The 20,248-nt window shown below is 42.3% G+C and overlaps 1 protein-coding gene across 1 annotated transcript; it reads left to right on the top strand.

The window, feature by feature from the left end:
• Nucleotides 1–3,292: 3,292 nt before the first annotated feature.
• Nucleotides 3,293–11,279, top strand: Pnn (pinin, desmosome associated protein). Its single transcript, XM_036206479.1, has 9 exons — nt 3,293–3,487; nt 4,168–4,239; nt 4,851–4,919; nt 5,382–5,454; nt 5,558–5,652; nt 5,759–5,834; nt 7,769–7,924; nt 8,003–8,141; nt 8,852–11,279. Exons 1-9 carry the CDS (start codon nt 3,375–3,377, stop codon nt 10,219–10,221), a joined length of 2,163 nt encoding a protein of 720 aa, XP_036062372.1. The 5' UTR covers nt 3,293–3,374; the 3' UTR covers nt 10,222–11,279.
• Nucleotides 11,280–20,248: the final 8,969 nt, after the last annotated feature.

Consider the following 20,248-nt stretch of genomic DNA (forward strand, 5'->3'; position numbering starts at 1 on the left):
GTTCAGGCTTCTTTCTAGCAAGATATTACACTTAAATTAACCCATAGTTCTTATTTATGTTTAGCCACATGGCTTGGTACCTTTTCCCAGTTCTGCCTTTACATCTTGCTTCTCATGGAGGTGGCAGGTGGCCACGTCTCCTGACTCAGCCTTCCTTTTCCCAGCATTCTCCTCTCTCCTTATCCAGCCTATACTATAGTTCCTGCCTTGCTACTGGCCAATCAGCGTTTTAATTATCAATCAATCAGAGCAACACATTCATAGCATACAGAAAGACATCCCCAGCACACCACCGCCAGGTATCTGCAACCAGTCTTAAATGATGAACTGTTTCTCCAACCCTCCAGTGCTAGGATTACAGGCACGATCCACCAGTCCCAATACTAAGTAGGGTTCTGATAAGATAATTAAACCAGCACACCATGTTAGAAACGTGGACATGTGTTGTATCTTTCCATAGTGTTAGAGTTGATTTGGCTGATGGGATGACTCAGGCGCCTGCCACCAAGCCTGACAAGCTGAGTCCCAAATCCTATCTGGTGAAGAAGAAAACTGACTCCGGTGAGTTGTCTGTCCTCTGACAAGGTGTGTATGCACACATAAACAACACATTGAAAATAAATTAAAAATAGATGTAATAAAAATTTAAAGATAGTGAATAATGAATTTAGAAAACTGACTCCAGTGAGTTGTCTGTCCTCTGACAATGTGTGTATGCACACATAAACAACACATTGAAAATAAATTAAAAATAGATGTAATAAAAATTTAAAGATAGTGAATAATGAATTTACTAGTCACATCATTTCATTAGCTGCATTGTGCCAACAAAATGATTTTGCTTGATAGCTGGCCTTTGGAAAACATGGGTTCTTAATGACAGTGTGATTGCCTCTAAAATCGCATATTACATATTGTTCTGCCCAGATTAGGACCCCCAAAGAGACCACCAGAGACTGAGGATGTCCAGAATGCAACAGCAAGGTTTACTTCTTAGCGCAATACAAGCTAGCAGAGAACCCTGTCCGCAGTGCCCGGCGCAGCAAGGCAGGGGGGAGAGTTCCTCTTTCTTGGGGAGGTTAGCTTTTGAAGGCAAAACCCACAAAATTCTTCAGAGAGGAGGGGGTTAGTACAGGTCCATCCTTGGTTGGTTCAGTTTTCCCGAGCCTGGACTTTATCTTATTTTAGTTTGTCTGTTTGCTATGTCAGGAGTTTTACGGCCCATCTCCAAAGTCTGGTCATGTTATCCAGGGGAAGGGGGCATCTGGTGGTTAGTCACCACCAGACATCCTGACTTTGTACTTAAAAAAAAAAAAAAAAAAAACTTCTGACCTCACCCTGTATGGGAATGGGGAACTGACTCAGTTCTGGTTATTTTAAGATGTCCCTTCCCTCAGCTCTCTGGGCCTTAGGGGAACTGGGGTGGAGGGTCTCTCACATATCACACACAGTATATATATATAAAGTTCAATCCTAATTAGTCCTAATCAATAAAAACCAGGAGTCAGAAGCTGGGCGGTGGTTGTGCACACCTGTAATCCCAGCACTCGGGAGGCAGAGGCAGGCGAATCTCTATGAGTTCCAGGCCAGCCTGGTCTACAGAGCTAGTCCAGGACAGGCTCTAAAGCTACAAAGAAACTCTGTCTCGAAAAAGAAAAACAAAACAAAACAAAAACCAAACCAAACCAAACAAACAGAAATAAAAACCCAGAAGTCAGAAGTTAGAGTGAAAGCTGAAAGATCAGAGAAGCAAAAGAGCAGCCGCAGTCACTTCTTACTCTCTGGATCCTCTGACTGAACCGGAAGCCCCAGATCCTGTCTCCACCCACCTTATATTCCTGTCTCTATCTCTCTAGTGCTGAGATTAAAGGCTTGAGCCGCCCAAGTGCTGGGATCAAAGGCATGATCCTCCCAAGTGCTGGGATTAAAGGTGTGAGCCATCACCTCCTGGCTCTGTTTCTATTTCAGATTGGTTCAATCTTGTATAGTCCAGGGTGGTTCTTGCTTCCTCCTCCCAAGTGCTGGGATTGAAGGTGTGTGCCACCAATGCCTGGCCCTTATGGTTAATTAGTAGCTAGTTAGTAGATCTGCCCTCTGATCTCCAGGCAAGTTTTTCTTGTCAGAACACAAAATATTATACAACACACACACACAAGTATAACACACACACACACATACATATATACACACACACTCTGCCTTCTGGGTGCTGGGATTAAAGGCTTGCATCACCTGGCTGTTTTGTTTTGTTTGAGGCAGGGTTTCCTCTGTGTAGCCCTAGTTGTCCGTTTTGTAGATCACAGGTACTGTAGCATTTACTTATGTAATAAAGACAGTGAAATTCTTCCTCACTTATCCAGTTATGGGCCTCCACATAAATAGCATACAGGGTAAGAGCAAATTACTGTTACTAAAAACAAAACCTCATTCTTTTTCAGGAAGCAACCCGATGAGGATCTGACCTCTGGGTAGCATTTCCTGAACTACAACTTGTCCATCTCTTCTGGATCAGAACCAGTTCCAATGTTGAAAGTGTAGGAAGGTCAGAGTGGAATCTGGTAAACACACACAGCAAAATACTGGCCAGACCACTTCCCCAGAACCACTGTCAAATTAGCCGGCTCTAGGTCTGGTGAAGACTGTCAGCCTTTCTTGGGGTCACATCAACCTCTCAACATAGATCTGACTTGACCTGCTTGACCTAGGGAAACCGAAGCCTCAATTTCCTTATCATTAATAACCATGTTTCCAAGTTTCTAGTTCTTAACGACTAAGGCGTGCAAAGCGATTCGCAGTGTCCACGACGATTACTAGCTGTTAGGGTGAAGACTCGTGGTGGCGGTTCTTCGCTTTACGTTCAAGTTCCCTTTAATGGGAAGGCAGGCAGCACCCCCCCCCAACCCCACCCCCGCTGCATTCTGGGCATGCGCAACACCCATACACTGCCATGCCCTGTCCCAATTGAATCTCTGGTGGAGGGAAAGAGGGGAGGTAGAGCCGCTGCCGTCCCCTGGGCGTTAGTAGATGTTCCAAAAATCACTACGAAGTCGGCGGCATCGCAAACTCAAGGGGCTGCCTTCCCCAGAAGCGCGCGAGCCGGGCGGGGGGTCGAGCGCACCGACATAATCCCTCCCCGCTCTGCGCAAGAAGCGGAGCGCCACCACCCGCGGGCGCCCTGCCGGCTTCTCATTGGTCCGGAGTCACGGAGCGGCCAGCTCCTTCCCCTTCCGGTCCCTGGGTGGTTGCGGCCGACGGCCAAAGCCCGCGGTCATTGGCTGGCGCGGGCTGTCACTCCTTCCGCGTCTGGCGGCGGCGGGCGCGGCGCGGCAGCGCGCGGCCTGTAGAGCAGCCGCGAAGCCTGCTGCAGAGAGAAGATGGCGGTCGCGGTGAGAACTTTGCAGGAGCAGCTGGAGAAGGCCAAAGAGAGCCTCAAGAACGTGGACGAGAACATCCGCAAGCTCACCGGGCGGGACCCAAATGATGTGAGGTAAGAGGCGCGGGGGGTGGCGGGGGAGAACGGGACCTGCGAGGTCGGCGAGGCACGCCTCAGGTCGGGGCCCAGCGGGGCGGGAGGGCAGCCGGCCGGTGGCGGGTCAAGAGGCCGCTTTCCCCGGGCAGCGGCCGAGCACGCTTCGCGGTTAGGTCGGGGAAGACGCCATCCCTGCGCCCTAGGGCGCTGTTCGCAAGGGCTTGCGGAGGGAGAGCGAGCCTGGCTGCGCCGCATGGCTTCCGCACCCGTGGGAAGGAGGCCGAGACCACGGCTTCCCGCCCTTGGCGCTGCAGGCCCGGAACTGCAGTACAAAGCCCGTGTCCACCCCGGCGGCCCCCCAGCCCCGGCCAAACCCCGAGGCCCTCCGGGGACGCGGGTGGCCGCCCCTCTCCCTGCGCTGGCCTAGGTGTCCCCCTCCCCTGGGGCTGGCGGATAGGAGCTGATCCAGGCTTGTTAAGGTGTAGAGGTTCGAAGGAAATGTATTTTCCGAAATACTGGTCTAGGCGAGACAAGGGAGAGGCATGTAATTTCCCGTTCCAGAGACGTGGGTCTGAAACCGTCGTTTTAGAATTATTTGTGTTCGGTTTTCCTTAGGGTGTACCACACCTGTGGAAGTATATGATGCCCTTGCATATGTCTACGTAGGACTTTGGCACTGATTATAAATCTTTTTATAGGCCCATCCAAGCCAGATTGCTGGCCCTTTCTGGTCCTGGTGGAGGTAGAGGACGTGGTAGTTTATTGCTAAGGTAAGGTCTTTGATATATGTTACCTAATGCTAAAATTTATAAACTTCAAACAGCCTGGTCTACAGAGCCAGGTCCAGGACAGCCAGAATTACACAGAGAAACCCTGTCTCAATAAACCAAACCAAAACAACAACAAAAAAGAATTATCAGGAGCTAGGGTGGTGGCGCATACCTTTCGTCCCAGTACTCAGGAGGCAGAGGCAGGTGGATCTGTGTGAGTTTGAGGCCAACCTGGTCTAAAAATCGAGTTCCAGGACAGCCAGGACTGTTACACTTTGAAACCTTGTCTTGCGGGGTTGGGGAATCAGATTGAACTTGTTAGGTTTCTAGTAAGTGTACTGCAAAGTAGAGGCTGAAGACTATTAATTAGAACAGTTTTGTATAAGCCTAATTGTGTTTTTACGTACTGTAAATGCTTTTTGACATCTGAGACTATAATTGGTGGTAGAGCGTTGCTTCACAATCCCACAATAGAAGGAGGCAACTTTTTCCTGTAAATGTTCACGGAAGTTCACTTTGTTTGGAAATGTTTTTACTTTTTATGAAGTCACCAACACAGAATATCAATTTATCTCAAGCTTTCTGTTGGATTTTTTTTTTTTCAATTGCAGGCGTGGATTCTCAGATAGTGGAGGAGGACCCCCAGCCAAACAGAGAGACCTGGAAGGGGCAGTCAGTAGGTATGTTTTCAGAAGATTTCTGTAGCATTGGTAGTAGTACATGCCTTGTTTTTTGGGGACACTACAGATACTTCTGCACCAGGGAGAGTCCCTTGGTGTATGAACTGGGCTAGCCATCATCTTAGAAAAGTCAATAAGATTGGAAGAAGTAACACTTTGTTTTATAATTTGAAAATCATTGTGAGAAATGTGGTTGGAGTTTGGTTTGAGCATTTTGCTTCTATTTTTTTCTTTCTCTCAGAGCTGAGGATCAAACCCAGGGCCTTGCACTTGCTAGGCAAGCGCTCTACCACTGAGCTAAATCCCCAACCCCTATTTTTTTTCCACTTTAAAAAAAAAAAAAAAAAAAAAGGTAAATGAGATCTAAACTGATAGACTGTGGCTTCTGGAGATAAACTGGTTTGCCCTTGGTCATTAGGCACTTGATTCCGCAGCAGTCATTTATATTTTCTCCTGTGATAGGCTGGGTGGGGAGCGGCGGACAAGAAGAGAATCACGCCAGGAAAGCGACCCGGAAGATGATGATGTTAAAAAGGTATTGAAATTAAATATTAGAGGATGGACACCATTCTTAGTGCATTTTGGAAAATGGTGTTTCCCGTGTGCAGGCAATCAGCAATCCTTCTTTTCTCTTGTAGCCAGCACTTCAGTCTTCCGTTGTAGCTACCTCCAAAGAGCGCACTCGTAGAGACCTCATCCAGGATCAAAATATGGATGAAAAGGGAAAGCAAAGGTATCTGCAGACACGTCAGATAACAGTTTTAAGCCTAGAGGATCTCTTAGAAAATGTTGGGTTTGGTAGATCCTGCAGGCATTGATTTTGTTTTGTTGCTTTTTAGGAACCGGCGAATATTTGGCTTGTTGATGGGCACCCTTCAAAAATTTAAACAAGAATCTACTGTTGCGACTGAAAGGGTATTGGTGCAATTTTTGTCTTGCCTCATTTTCTCATTACCAAATAGGGGACTAATGTTCCTAAAAAGAGCTTGAAAAGTTCTCTTTGCTTTGGTGATAAGGGCTTTTGCTGTGAAGTTCTGGCTAAGCTGGTATTCACCTATAACTAAGAATGACTTTGGAGCCGGGCGGTGATGGCACGAGCCTTTAATCCTAGCACTTGGGAGGCAGAGGCAGGCGGATCTCTGTGAGTTCAAGGCCAGCCTGGGCCACAGAGTGAATTCCAGGACAGGCTTCACAGCTACACAGAGAGACCCTGTCTGGAAAACAACAACAACAACAACAAAAGACCTTGGACTCTCAATGCTCCTGCTTCCACCTTAGAAGTACTGGGATTTATTTATTGAATAGGTTACTTGTCCACCTTTGAGTTTTTGAGATGGTGGTCTCACTATATAACTGTGTTGAAACTCACTATGTAGACTATGCTAGCCTCAGACTCAACAAGATCCACCTGCCTCTGCCTTCTGAGTGCCGGGTTAAAGGTGTGAGCCACCATCACTGGCTTTTTGCTTTTTTTTTTTTTGAGCTGAGGATTGAACCCAGGGCCTTGCACTTGCTAAGCAAGCACTCTACCACTGAGCTAAATCCCCAACCCGTTGCTGGCTTTTTAATAGGTTTTTGCCTTTATTTTGTGTGTATGGATGTTGCCATTACATGTGTCTGTGGAGGCAAGAAAGAGGGTGTTGGGTCCTCTGGGCCTGGCGTCACAGGTCTGTGAGCTGCCCTGTGGGTACTTGGAATCAAACACAGATCTATAAAGAGCCTGAATTTGTAACTATTGAGAGCATGGGTTCTGGCCTAAGCTAAAACAGTCTCATTGTGTGATCTTAGGCAAATCCTAATTTGGTATCCAGTTTGGTTGGGGGAATGTATGTTTTAATTACATTTATTTATGTGGTGGGCACATGTATAGTGAGTGAGGTCAGATAACAACTTCAGGAGTTGATTATCTCTCTCCAAGATGTGGGTTTGGGGGATTAAAGCTCAGGTTATCGGGCTTTGATGGCATTCACCTTTACCTATTGAGCTATCTTACTGGCTCTAGGTCTCAGATTTTCCTTCAAGCAAAGGGGTTTGGGTTATAGTATTTGGTTCTGTTTTTGTCTTTTTGGAATAGGGTCTCATGTAATCCAGGTTGGCTTTGAACTACCTGTGTAGCTGAGAATGACCTTGAGCAGTTGGTCTTCCTGCCTCCCACACCCACATGTTGGAATTACAGTCATTAAGTCACCAGGACCGGCTCAAGGGTAGTAGTTGACTCTTACTACACACTCAAAGGCAATCCTTACACTCCAGAAGCCAAAGGCTGCCCTCTACAGTTTATTTTGCCCTTTACAGTTTATTTTATTTTGGCTTCTATAAATTCTTATTTCGGTACAGCTACAGATTTGTGTCTCTGGAACTGATGTTAATGCTTTTGTAGGAAAACTAATAGGGAGAAAGGGGCATTGTAGATGCCACCACACACCTGTGGAAGTCATCATGCATACCCTCAACCTGTGCTCTGAGAATGGAACTCAGTTGCTCAGGTCTGGCTGCAAGTGCCCTTATCCAGTGAGCCATCTTGCAGACCTGAGTTAAGTTATATTAAAGAAACTTTTATGATGCAATAGAACGGTTAATGTTCTGTGACTAGTGACTTTCAAATTTAGATATTTATAGGAAAGGGCCTTAGTCACTGTCTCCTGAAATTGTCAGTTACAGTCAGTACCAAATACTAAGTTAAAATTTCTAATACCTGAAAGTGTGATCTAGAAAAAACGTGTGCGAGAAAATTTTTATGATAAAATAGTAAATTTCAGGTAATCAAGATGTGTGGTGTTTCTATTGTTATTGAACTAAAACTGAAATCTTGATTATCTTGTATACTAAATCAGGTTATTTATTTTTAGCAAAAGAGACGCCAAGAAATTGAGCAAAAACTTGAAGTTCAGGCTGAAGAAGAGAGAAAGCAGGTTGAAAATGAGAGGAGAGAACTGTTTGAGGAGAGACGTGCTAAACAGACAGAACTGCGCCTTCTGGAGCAGAAGGTTGAGCTTGCGCAGCTGGTGAGCAGTGCTTTCTAAGTCCTAAGTGAGGTGGTCCTCCGTGTTTACAGAGCACTGACCTTTCTACTTTTTCTTCAGCAAGAAGAATGGAATGAGCATAATGCCAAGATAATTAAGTATATAAGAACTAAGACAAAGCCCCATTTGTTCTATATTCCTGGAAGAATGTGTCCAGCTACTCAAAAGCTAATAGAAGAGTCACAGAGAAAAATGAATGGTAAGTACATGAAGTCCATTGAAGCTTTCTCAGTGGTAAAACCATACATTCACATATGCCTATTTCTTAGAAATGATTTAATAGTTCAGTTTTGGGTTGTTGCTGTTTTATAATATTCTGAAATTGATAGTGGGGTTGGGGTTTGGGAATATTTTCTGCATAGTTGACTTTAATCTCAAACTCATTTTGTGGTGGTGATTATATGTATAAAGACTTTGTGTAAGATTACTTTGTGCTTAAAAATCTTAGCAGACACAGAAGAATGTTAAGGAAATTAGGCAAAATAAAAGTTCATATTAGGTATTCACATGGCGGGCTAGACATTGGTAGGCTGGTAATTGGGCATTTTGTTGTGCCTGAGCCCGGGAAAGTTAACTATAATGGTGATTCTGCTTTAAAGAGGTTTTGTTGATTTTCAGTTTGTAATACATTTACCATAATCAGTATTGTCATCTCTAGGAAAACATTCAGGAACTGGTAGTTCACCTATAGAGTGCTTGTCTAGTTTGCATAAGATTCCTGAGTTCACTTTCCAACACTGTTCTCCACCCCCCCCCCAAAAAAAAAAAACCAAAAAACTAGAGACATAATAAAAAGACTATTAGATGACAGTGACAATTTGTGACCTGGTATAAAGTTGTTACTTTTTTTAAAAAAATTTTATTTTCTTAACTGCCATAAATTGTACACATGTAATTTTTATTGTTTAGCTTTATTTGAAGGTAGACGCATCGAATTTGCAGAACAAATAAATAAAATGGAGGCTAGGCCTAGAAGACAATCAATGAAGGAAAAAGAGCATCAGGTGGTGCGTAATGAAGAACAGAAGGCGGAACAAGAAGAGGGTAAGGTGGCTCAGCGAGAGGAAGAGTTGGAGGAGACAGGTAATCAGCACAATGATGTAGAAATAGAGGAGGCAGGAGAGGAAGAGGAGAAGGAAGCAGGTGTAGTTCATAGTGATGCAGAGAAAGGACAGGAGGAGGAGGAGCACAAGCAGGAAATGGAGGCTAAGATGGAGGAGGAAACTGAGGTAAGAGAAGGTGAGAAGCAGCAGGATAGTCAGCCAGAAGAAGTTATGGATGTGTTAGAGATGGTTGAAAGTGTCAAAAATGTAATTGCTGAGCAGGAAGTAATGGAGACTAATCAAGTTGAAAGTATAGAACCTTCAGAAAATGAAACTAGCAAAGAATTGGAGCCAGAGATGGAATTTGATGTTGAGCCAGATAAAGAATGTAAATCTCTTTCTCCTGGAAAAGAGAATATTAATTCTCTGGAAGTGGAAAAGGAGTCTGAGGAAAAAGAAGATAAAGAACCTGAGCCCCAGCCTGAGCCTATGGCTCAGCCTCAGCCCCCGCCTCAGCCCCTGCCCCAGAGCCAGCCCCACTCTCAGCCCCAGCCTGTCCTCCAGCCCCAGCCTCTCTCTCAGCCTGAGACTTTGCCATTAGCGGTTTTGCAGCCTCCGCCTCAGGTTGTTCAGGAGCAAGGGAGTCTACTACCTGAGCGGAAGGAGTTTCCTCTAGAGTCTATAAAACTCCCTGACGTGCCTGTAGAGCCAGTGTTGACAGTACACGCAGAGAACAAAAGTAAGAACAAAACTAGGAGCAGAAGCAGAGGTCGGGCCAGAAATAAGGCGAGCAAGAGTAGAAGCCGGAGCAGCAGCAGCAGTAGTTCGAGCAGCAGCTCCAGCAGCAGCAGCAGCGGGAGCAGCTCCAGCAGTGGCAGCAGTAGTAGTCGCAGCAGCTCCAGCAGCAGCTCGAGCAGCAGCGGGAGCAGCAGCAGAGACAGCAGCAGCAGCACTAGCGAGAGCAGTAGTGAGAGCAGGAGTCGGAGCAGGGGCCGAGGACATAACCGAGATAGAAAGCACAGGAGGAGCGTGGACCGGAAGCGAAGGGACACTGCAGGACTAGAAAGAAGTCACAAACCTTCCAAAGGTGGTAGTAGTAGAGATACAAAAGGATCAAAGGATAAGAATTCCCGATCTGACAGAAAAAGGTCTATATCAGAGAGTAGTCGATCAGGCAAAAGATCTTCAAGAAGTGAAAGAGACCGAAAATCAGACAGGAAAGACAAAAGGCGTTAATGGAAGAAGCCAGGCTTTCTTAGCCTATTTGCAGCAGAAGATTTGATGAGTAAAAGGATTACCTTGTAAGGAGGATGCTGCCTTAAGAATTGCATGTTGTAAAAATTCTTTTTGGAAAATACAGACTGTTTGTTTACCAGACATTCTTGTACTTTTTGCATAATTTTGTAAGAGTTATTTATCAAAATTATGTGAGGTTCCAAAATATGTAAAAATAATAATAATAAAAAAAGATTAACATCCCTTGTCATCTTTTTTAAATACCCTATTACTCTTCAGTCAAAATCTGTATATTTTAATAGGTAAATCTTTAAATTGTTCCTTTATGTTCTGTACCATACATTGCTTTTGTAGAAATAAATGTGCATCTTTCATTATTTTTGGGATGTCCTTGTTAACACTTGTATAATAAATATCTTTATATCATTTTCAGTTTTTGTCACAAGATACTGAACATGATTAGAATGTTTTTGAAAGTTTCATCACTTGGATTTGCCTGAAAACAGTTACTTTGAGTTACCAGGTCTTTACAGCTTTGACGGGAAATAGTTCTTTTAAAACATTTAATTATTTCCTCTCTTATAATTTTAATCTAAGCATTTTCCTGTTTTTCATTTAAACCATTCAGTTGGTAGATAACTTAAACAGTGTAATTTGGTTGTCATTTCATGATTATGGGAACATCATTCTCTTGTCCTCATAGCTACTTGTGTGATAACAACATAGTGTATAAATCTGTTATAGTTATCACCTCCTGGGTGGTGGTGGGGTAAAAGTATCTTCTAAAGTTGGTTTTTGAATTTGTGGTCTTGTCTTTCCTGTTGGCTATAACGGAAACATGCCAATATGTGTTTTCAAGAATTTTTGTTTAAGGAAGTGTTGTATGGAAGTTTACACAATGAAGGAAGCTCATCTAGACTTGACTATGTAAACAAGATGACACACAAGTGTACCAAGTGATTATTAACTTTGTTTATAAATTTGTATGGACTTGGAGTATCTGTTGCCCATTACTATATATGTGCAAATAAATGTGGCTTAGACTTGTGACTGTTTAAGATTAGTATTTGTATTAACGTTCTGATGCACATGAGAACATTTCAATGGCAGTGGCTATTTTTGAGTTGATATTTTAACATTATAGCTGTAGCTTGACTTTAAATAGTAGTATACCGTCAACAAGTAAACAGTTTGCATGAAAAATGAGCAAACATCTTCGTTTAGTCTTCGTGTCTGCACAACCCACGTGTTAAATGTGAAAAGAATTCTTTTTAAAAATCCTTTTCTTGGGTTAGAGGAACAAAAGTCAAACTGTAGAACCACATTCGTTTGTGAGCCTGAGTACACCAGGACCAGCTTAACAACTCTGTGCTCTTGATGACCTTGTGCCGTGCAGTGGAACAAGTGGTAAGGGAATGACTAGATTTAAAATGGCTGAGGAGAAAAAACAAAGCTTGGCCTCTTTTTTCTTAACATGTATTTATTATGTATAGTCTTCTGCCTGCATGTGTGCCTGCAGGCCAGAAGACGGCATCAGATCTCATTACAGATGGTTGTGAGCCACCATGTGGTTGCTGGGAATTGAACTCAGAACCTCTAGAATGCTCTTAACCTCTGAACCATCTCTCCAGCCCTTGGCCTCTCTTTTTTGAAGCACATAGATTTATTAAGGAAAGATGAGAACTGAGGGTGGGGAGAGCCTCCAAGGAAGAAGTACTTAATAACATTTTTTTACTTAAATATCTTTTGTCTGTGTGGGTAGATGAGCTCATAACTTTTTTGATGAATTAACATATTTTGAGAGCCTACGTACCGGAATAGTGGTGTAGTCCAATGCCTAGAAAGTGCTAGGCCCTGGATGCAGCCCATTTTTGTGATAAAAATTTTACTTCCTTCTGTTCAACTAGTGGATAATGGTCAAAGGAATATAATTTATAAGGAGAGGAGTAATTCACAATTTCCACTTAAGCTTTATAAATAAGTATTAAGTACTAGTATTTAAGTTACATGTATTTTCAACTGGAAGGCTTGTAATTTTTTTAAAGTTAGTATTTTACTCACTGTGTGTGTGTGTGTGTGTGTGTGTATACCAGAGGAAGGTGTCAGATCTCTAGAGCTGCAGTAATAGGCATTTTTTAGTTGCCCTATTGGGGTGCCAGGAGATGAGTTGTCTGGAAGAGCAGCAAATGTCTCAACTGCTAAGCCATCTTTCCAGCCCATGGAAAGCTTATTGGCATGTTATTAGTTATAAAGGGTTTCATTGTGATACTTCACATGAGGATATAACATTTGCTCTTTGTCCCACTCTTCCTTTACTTCCCCACTAGTCTCCTACTTTCATGTCCTTATTTTAACAGCTTCCTAAATTTAATTAAGGTTTCTTTTAAGAGCACAGGTATTGAAATGTCTCTCCCCAGTAGTCATTAACTGTATATCCTTAGAGGGAAGGGGTTTGTGACCCCTGACTAAGAATTCAGAATTTTTTTCTTTTGTATTTATTTACTTGTGTGTGTGTTTTTTTTTAAATGTGAATTCTCCAGGACAGCCAGCTAGGACTACACAGAAAAACCCTGTGTAGAAAATAATTGTGAATTCAGGACTAGTGAGATGGCCCAGCAATTAAAAATGCTTGCCAAATCTGAGCTTGATCCCTGGGACCAATGTCTTGCAAATGTACGTCTCTACTCATACATATACACACACAATAATGGTAATAAAATGTTTGCATTTAGGCCTCATGTAACCCAGATATTTACCATGACTCCCAGTTTATGCAATATTGGGGATGGAACTTGGCTTTATGCATGCTAGGCAGGCACTCTACCTATCATAAACTGCTTCCCCACAGGGAGATGGCTCAGCAGAAAAGAGCACTGGTTGTTCTTCTAGAGGTTCTGGGTTCAGTTCCTGACAACCACATAGTGACTCAACCATCTAGAGTGGGATCTGATGCCTTCTTCTGACATAAAGTCATACATGTAGATAGAGCATTCATATACATAAATAAATCTTAGGCACCTCGGCGCAATAGGCAGTGCGTCAGTCTCACAAATAAATCTTAAAATAGGCCACTTACACAACCTTAACAGTATCTCACAGCTCTTCAGAATAGAGAGTATGAGCTACACACTAAAGTTCCCTTCAAATGGATGTTTGCCTGCTTTCACTGTGTTCTCAGAGGCTTCTAATATAGCCATAGTATGTTCAAGGCTGCCTACCTTTGTGTTTCAGAATGTAAATGATGTGATAATTGGGTCATCTCTGAATTCTTTGTAGGTGAAATGACCTAGAAAGTGAACTAATAGAATTAAAGTCTCTTATGTATTCCTTATTTCCTTTCCACCCAACCCAGAATCCACTGCATTTTCCTGATCTGTATTCCAGAGAACCTGAGTTAATTTTCCAGCACCCATGCCAGGCAGCTCCCAACTTCCTGTAACCCTAACTTCAAGGGATCTGACATACTCTCCTGGTCTCAGACACCTGTGTACACACACTAAAACAAATTTGGTTTTGTTTTTCATGACACAGTATTTCTATATAGTTCTGTCTGTCCTAGAAATCCATCTGCAGAGTGGAATGGGCTGGGCTTGAACTCAGAAATTTGCCTGCTTCTGCCTCCTGAGATCAAAGGTGTGTACCACCACTGCCAGGCTTCAAACATAAATTGATTAGAAGTCTAAAACAAAAAAAATCTGTTATAGAACATCTTTTAATAAGGCTACTTTTCTTAGCTTGTCTATTTTTGTCAACCAAAATTAATTAGAGCTTACCCAAATATTCTGCACAATTATCTTTTATTATTATGAATTTTGATACTAGACTTTAGGGAGAGGGTGCCATGTCAAGATGGTTTTATACAGCCCAGGCTGGCATTGGACTCAACTGTGGAGGCAAGGAAAACCTTGAAGTCCTGATCCCTTTTGCATCCATCACCCAAGTGTTGGGTCTATAGGCCTGAATCATTATGCCTGACTTAGAAACAAGCCTTTAGTTCACTGTTTAAAATATTTTTTAGACAGGATCTCGCCAAGAACTCAAAAGAGAGATCCCTGCCTCTGCTCGTATGTGTTTATGTACACAGGAATACAAGTGCCCAAGGAGGCCAGCGGTCAGAGCCTTACGAAGCTAGGGTTAGAGATGATGGGGGGCTATCACCTGACAGGAGTGCTAAGACGTGTTGAATTCTGTCTGGTCCTCTGCAAAAGCACTGTGCATTCTTTTGGTTTGGTTTAGTTTTTTGAGGCAAGGTTTCTATGTTACAGCTCTGGCTACAGTGGAACTCCTCTGTTGACCAGGCTGGCCTCAAACTCACAGAGATCTGCCTGCCTCTGCGCCCATGGAGTGCTGGGATTAAAGGTGTGTACCACCACTGCCCAGTAACAATATGCATTCTTAATTGCTAAGTCATCTCTCCAGTCTTTGTATCTAGTAATGCAAATTTATTTTCTCAAGAACCAAAAATAATTTTTATCTATTTATTTTTAGTATTGATTTTTCAAGACAGGATTTCTCTGTAGAGCAGTTCTGGCTGTCCTGGAACTCACTCTGTAGACTAGGTTGGCCTTAAACTCACAGATCTGCCTACCTGTGTTTCCTGAGTGCTGGAATCAAAAGGCGTGCACCTTTTTTAGTCTTATTTTAGTCTAGACAGTGTTTCTCTGTTCTGGATAGGACTTCAGACAAGGCTGGCCTTTAACTTAGAGATCTGCCTGTTTCTTCCTCCTGAGTTCTGTAATTAAAGGTGTGTGTCACCAGTACCCACTGTTAATTTTAGTTGTCCTATTAACTTTTACATTTATTTGGGAGCAATTAACATCTTTAGAATGCTGGATTAATCGAAACAGAAATTTAGTTCCTCATTTACCTTATCCTCAGAGTTTTCGAGTTTCATGCTTTCGTTGCATGCCAAATTTATTTACTTACAGGTCGAAACAACTTTAAAGGTCTTTCTGGAATGTAGGAAGCTTGTTTTTCTCTTGTCTCCAGAATAGAGTCCTATGACATTTTCTAGCTATACTTTATTGAATCATAGAATCCATATGGACATCCTCCAGGAAGACAACAACATTGCATTTTGTGGTTGGACCCGTTGACATGTTTGACTGATTTGACTAGTGTCTAATTTTCTGGCTGGAACTACACCATTTGTTACTCTGGTCTCAGCCTTCCAACTCCAGGAGTAACAAACCACTTTCAGTCATGGCCTTTGTTTTGCTTTGTTTTGTTTTGAGACAGGGTCTCTATGTAACCTAGCCATCCTGGAACTTGCTGTGTAGACTAGGCTGGCCTCAAACTCACAGAGATCCATATGCATGGTCTTTAATCGTCATTCCCCAGCTCTGTTCTACCATGGATACAGAAACTTGGATGCCTTATGTTCTAGATGGCTTAGGCAGAGGTTAGCTGTTTTATGTTCACTTCATATCCATCACTCTAGTATGAACAAGAAACGATCTTTGGGTCTGGAGAGAAAGTTCAATGGTTAGGGGTGCCTGTTGCTCTTGCAGAGGACCTTGGGTTCTGTTCCCAGTACCTACATAGTGGCTCACAACCACCCGTAACTCTAGTTCTAGGGGATCCGATGCCTTCTGCCCTCTGTGAGCAGTGCTCATGCATATAGTGCAAATACGTGCAGACACAGCCCCCACTTCTGCTTTTCTTTCCTTATTAATTTTTTTTTTCAGAATCCCAGGTTGACCTCAACTCACTATGTAGCTGAGGATAATTTTGAACATGTGTGTGTGTGTGTGTGTGTGCACGTGGGTGTGCATGTCTGAAGGCAAAAGGTTTACTTCAGGTGTCTTCCTCTATCATTCACTACCTATTTGTAACACTTTGTTGGTTTAGTTTGTATGGAGGAGTGTGTGTTATGGAGCATGTGTGAAGGTCTGAGGGCAGGTTGTGGGAACGGGTCCTCTTCTACCATCTGGCCCTGTCGATTGAACTCAGGTTACTAGGCTTGGCAGCAAGCACTTTACCCACAGAGCCATCTCGCCACCCACCCTTAGTGTGCTAATGTTGGATGATGCTAACTTAGAACTTCACAGTTTTATCATTCTAAGTCCTGGAGCAAATGCAAAATTACTTTGCCTAGTTGCCACGCATGTTGTCCTTAGTCCTCTTTTGACTTACTTTTAGGGTGGGGCTGCAAGGTAATTTCCTATTTAATCACTTAGCCTTTTGAACTCCTCAGCTTTCCTAAGACTAAACATCTTTAGCTCTGCTGAGAGTGAAAGCATATGAGTCAGCACTTCAGTGTGGAACAGTGTGTTCTTTACTTGGGGATTATGACCTCTTACTCAAGAGTTGTAACCAATTTGAACAAAATTCCATTGTAATGTTCATTTAAACAAGTTATGACTTGATGAAATTCTGAGGCAAGCAATATATATATAGTAAAGGGCTAGATTAGAACTACCAGTGAATATCTGCAGGAAACCATACTGCAGAGGTTTGATGAGAGAAGCTATCTTAAGGTAGAGTATATCACCTCCCTGGGCACTTTCCAGCAGTCAGGCTGTGGCCACAGGATTGGGTTCTGCAGTGTCTGTGGGTAAAGGGGATGTACTCTCAGACTGGATCATGAAAGTTCACATGTGTTTCTCAGCATATTCTCTTTCACTTCTGTGATGACTTCAGAGGCTATGTCATCTAGAATGCAAAGTGGAAACATGCTGTGGGATGGTCTTTCTGTATGCTTTGAATATGTGTTGCTCTCATTGGTTGATGAATAAAGCTGCTTTGGCCTATGGCAAGGCAGCTTAGAGCCAGGTGGGGAATCCAAGCAGAGATTCAGGGAGAAGAAGGGCAGAGTCAGAGGAGATGCTGCAAGCTGCCAAAGAACAAGATGTAATAGACACAGGTAAAGCCACGAGACAAGTGACAATACATAGATTAATAGAGATGGACTAATTTAAGATGTAAGAGCTACCTAGCAATAAGCCTGAGCCATAGACCAAACAGTTTGTAATTAATATTAAGCCTCTGACTGGTTGTTTGGGAACAGGTAGATGGGAGAGATTCGTGCATCTACAGAAATATTCTCTCTGGGTTACCATCAAGAAGAAAGTCACTAAGGAAAAATGGCCAGATTGACTTAGGGAATAAAAAATAAGCTTTTTTTTTTTTTTTTGTCTTAAATTACAGAGGTTTTGTGGATTATTTATTAGTATAATATCTTACTGGAATTTAGTTCAAAGTAATATACCTGACATTTATTTATTTATTTATCTATTTTTAAGACAAGATCTTTCTATGTAGCCTTGGCTAGCCTGGAACTAACTATGTAAATCAGGTTGGCATTGAACTCACAAAGATCTGCCTGACTCTTATTCCTGAGTATTGCAATTAAAATGCCTGGTATAATAATGACTTTTTAGGAGTTTGTTTAATTATGAAAGCCACATAGATAAGTTTATCTCCAATTCTGGGTATTCATTATGATTCACAAAGTACACATATCCATTAATCAGCAGATAAATGTTTAATGAAGTTTATCTGGTTCAAACTCAGAGATTCACCTACCTCTGCCTACAGAGTGCTGGGACTAAAGGTGTGTGTCGCCACTGTCTAGTACCTGCCACTACTGCCTTAGCAGCCAAGCTAGCTGGAGGGCTAGAAAGTAGATAAAAGCAGATAATTTCCCAGGTGTAGTGGTATTTGCTCTGCCCATGACTATAGGGTATAGGGCCGGAAGGAGGCAGTGCTTCTTGCTGATGTACATGACCTCTTAAAAGGAAAGGGAGAAGGGTCACAAGCTCCTTTCTCCCTGCTGCCTGCTTCCTGGTGTGATCCAATTGCCAGGTAGATCAGAGGAGGACTTGAGAGTCTGCAGCCATTCTCAGAGTAATGGGTAAGATTGTCTGAGATTCTTAATCTTGTAGTCATTGGGCTCTTCCTTCTGGAGACTTCAGAGGTTGTTACTGGGAAGACTTATTTTTCACTGTGGAAAACTTGAACACTATTAATATCAAAATGGAAAGTTCAGGTTTAGGGATTTGAGGAAGGATTTCCAGAAATCAAGGATAATCATGGGAAGAAACAGAATCTTGACAATAATGGTCACTAGATTGTTTTCTTCTGTCTTACACCAGTAGGCTCTTCTGATATGAGACAAAATCTCCTAATTTTTCTTTTAGCAATAAGCTTGGGTTTAAAGAAGGAGAGAGCCACATTCCAACTCCAAAACCAGCTTGATTTATAATTGAATCGGGACCACAACTATTCTAGATGTAGATGTTAGACAGTGAGATATTACCCTGTAGAGTATATTATTACCAATAGGTCCTTCCTTTATGTGGTAGACATCTAGGTGTTCAAGGCCTTATGATTTCTTGAAGATGGGTATTTTTATTATCCTGTAAAGACAAAAAACAGAACCTGCCCTAGCCCTTGTTTGTTGAGTTTTTCTTAACAACTTGTAGAACTGTCACATTGGTGGATGAGCTATCACTTCACTTCATCAAGGGGTTTCTCCTGTTCAAAGTGATTTTTTTTTTATTAATTTTGTTAGTATCCATAGCTTTTCTTCTCCTATAGAAACAAAAGCAAAACTCCTTCCTCAATGGAGGACATATTCTGGTTTCCATTCTGAGGTCAACACATCTTTGAAGTGGCATTTAAATGTTTTGATAACTTAGAATTCTGTTGACATGAAACATGATTGTTCCTGGCAGCACCAATCTGATCCCGAGTGAAAGTTGGGCTTCTAAGACACTATGTTTGGAAGTTGTCTTCTCCTTAGCACAAAATGGCCTGCTGGGCAAAGAATGCCCTTGCCTCGACTGCTGACACTATGAATGCTGTCCTTTCCAGTCCTTGAGCAGGACACAAGGACTACTGAACCTTGTCAAGACAGGGTAAGATGGTCTTTCAAATTTTCTGCTTCTGAAAATGGTCTGTCAGATACTCTAGGCCTGTAGCCAAATTGGATGCCTCAATGATGCTGAGAAACTTTAGGTGACTATCCAGGCTTCCAGCTGTCTCTGTCTAGCAAGAATTTTGGAAATTGCTTGCTTGCATCTTTCATTTTCTCAGGTATTATTTTCCTTCTCAGGTCTTTGATGAAGTTGAAGATGAGATAGTTACAGGTACAATCTTCTCATATCTTAGCTAGGACATACTAAGTGCTAGAGTTATTATAATCTTCAGAATAGGACAACTATTGGAGTAATCTCCGTAATTTGACATTTACCTATGACCTGGACATTTCTGGACGTTTAGCATGTGTGGTAATACATTGTGTACCTCAATAAAACTTACCTGGGGATCAGAAGACAGAGCCAGCCACTAAATTAGACATAGAGGTCAGGCAGTGGTGGCACACACCTTTAATCCTATCACTTGAGAGGCAGAGATCCGTCTGGATCTCTGTGAGTTCAAGGCTATACTTGGCTATATGAAAAACAGAACCAGGCAGTGGTAACACACACCTTTAATCCCAGGAAGTAATATGAGGAAACAGGAACTTGCTCTCTTGAGGCTGAGGATTTTGTAGAGGTAAGCTAGTAACTGGCTGTTATTCTCTGATCTTTTAGTTTTATCTGGCTCTGGGTATTTTATTATAAGACTTCATAAGATTTATATTTCAAGCATGTCTTTCTTTCTTTTAAAATTGATTTTGTTTATTATATAAATAGTGTTCTTTGTACAAGTTTGCCTGTATACCAGAAGAAGGAATCAGATCTCATTATAGATGGTTGTGAGCCACCATGTGGTTGCTGGGAATTGAACTCAGGACCTCTGGAAGAACAGTCAGTGCTCTTAACCTCTGAGCCATCTCTCCGGCCCCTCAAGCATGTTTTTTTGTTTGTTTGTTTGATATTGTTCCTGTTGCTTGTAGTTCCATTTTTGTTTATGTTATTACCCTTCGTTTTTCCTGGATAATACTTGATAATCATTCTTATTATATATAGTGTGCATTAAGTTTTGAAAAAAAGATAAATAAGCATAGCTACCTTAATCAAAGCATATTTTGATAAGTATGATTTTGTCTTTAATAAATAGTAATATTTTAGCCGGACAG

Source organism: Onychomys torridus, chromosome 14 (assembly GCF_903995425.1).
Source record: "Onychomys torridus chromosome 14, mOncTor1.1, whole genome shotgun sequence".
Classification (NCBI taxonomy): Eukaryota; Metazoa; Chordata; class Mammalia; order Rodentia; family Cricetidae; genus Onychomys; species Onychomys torridus.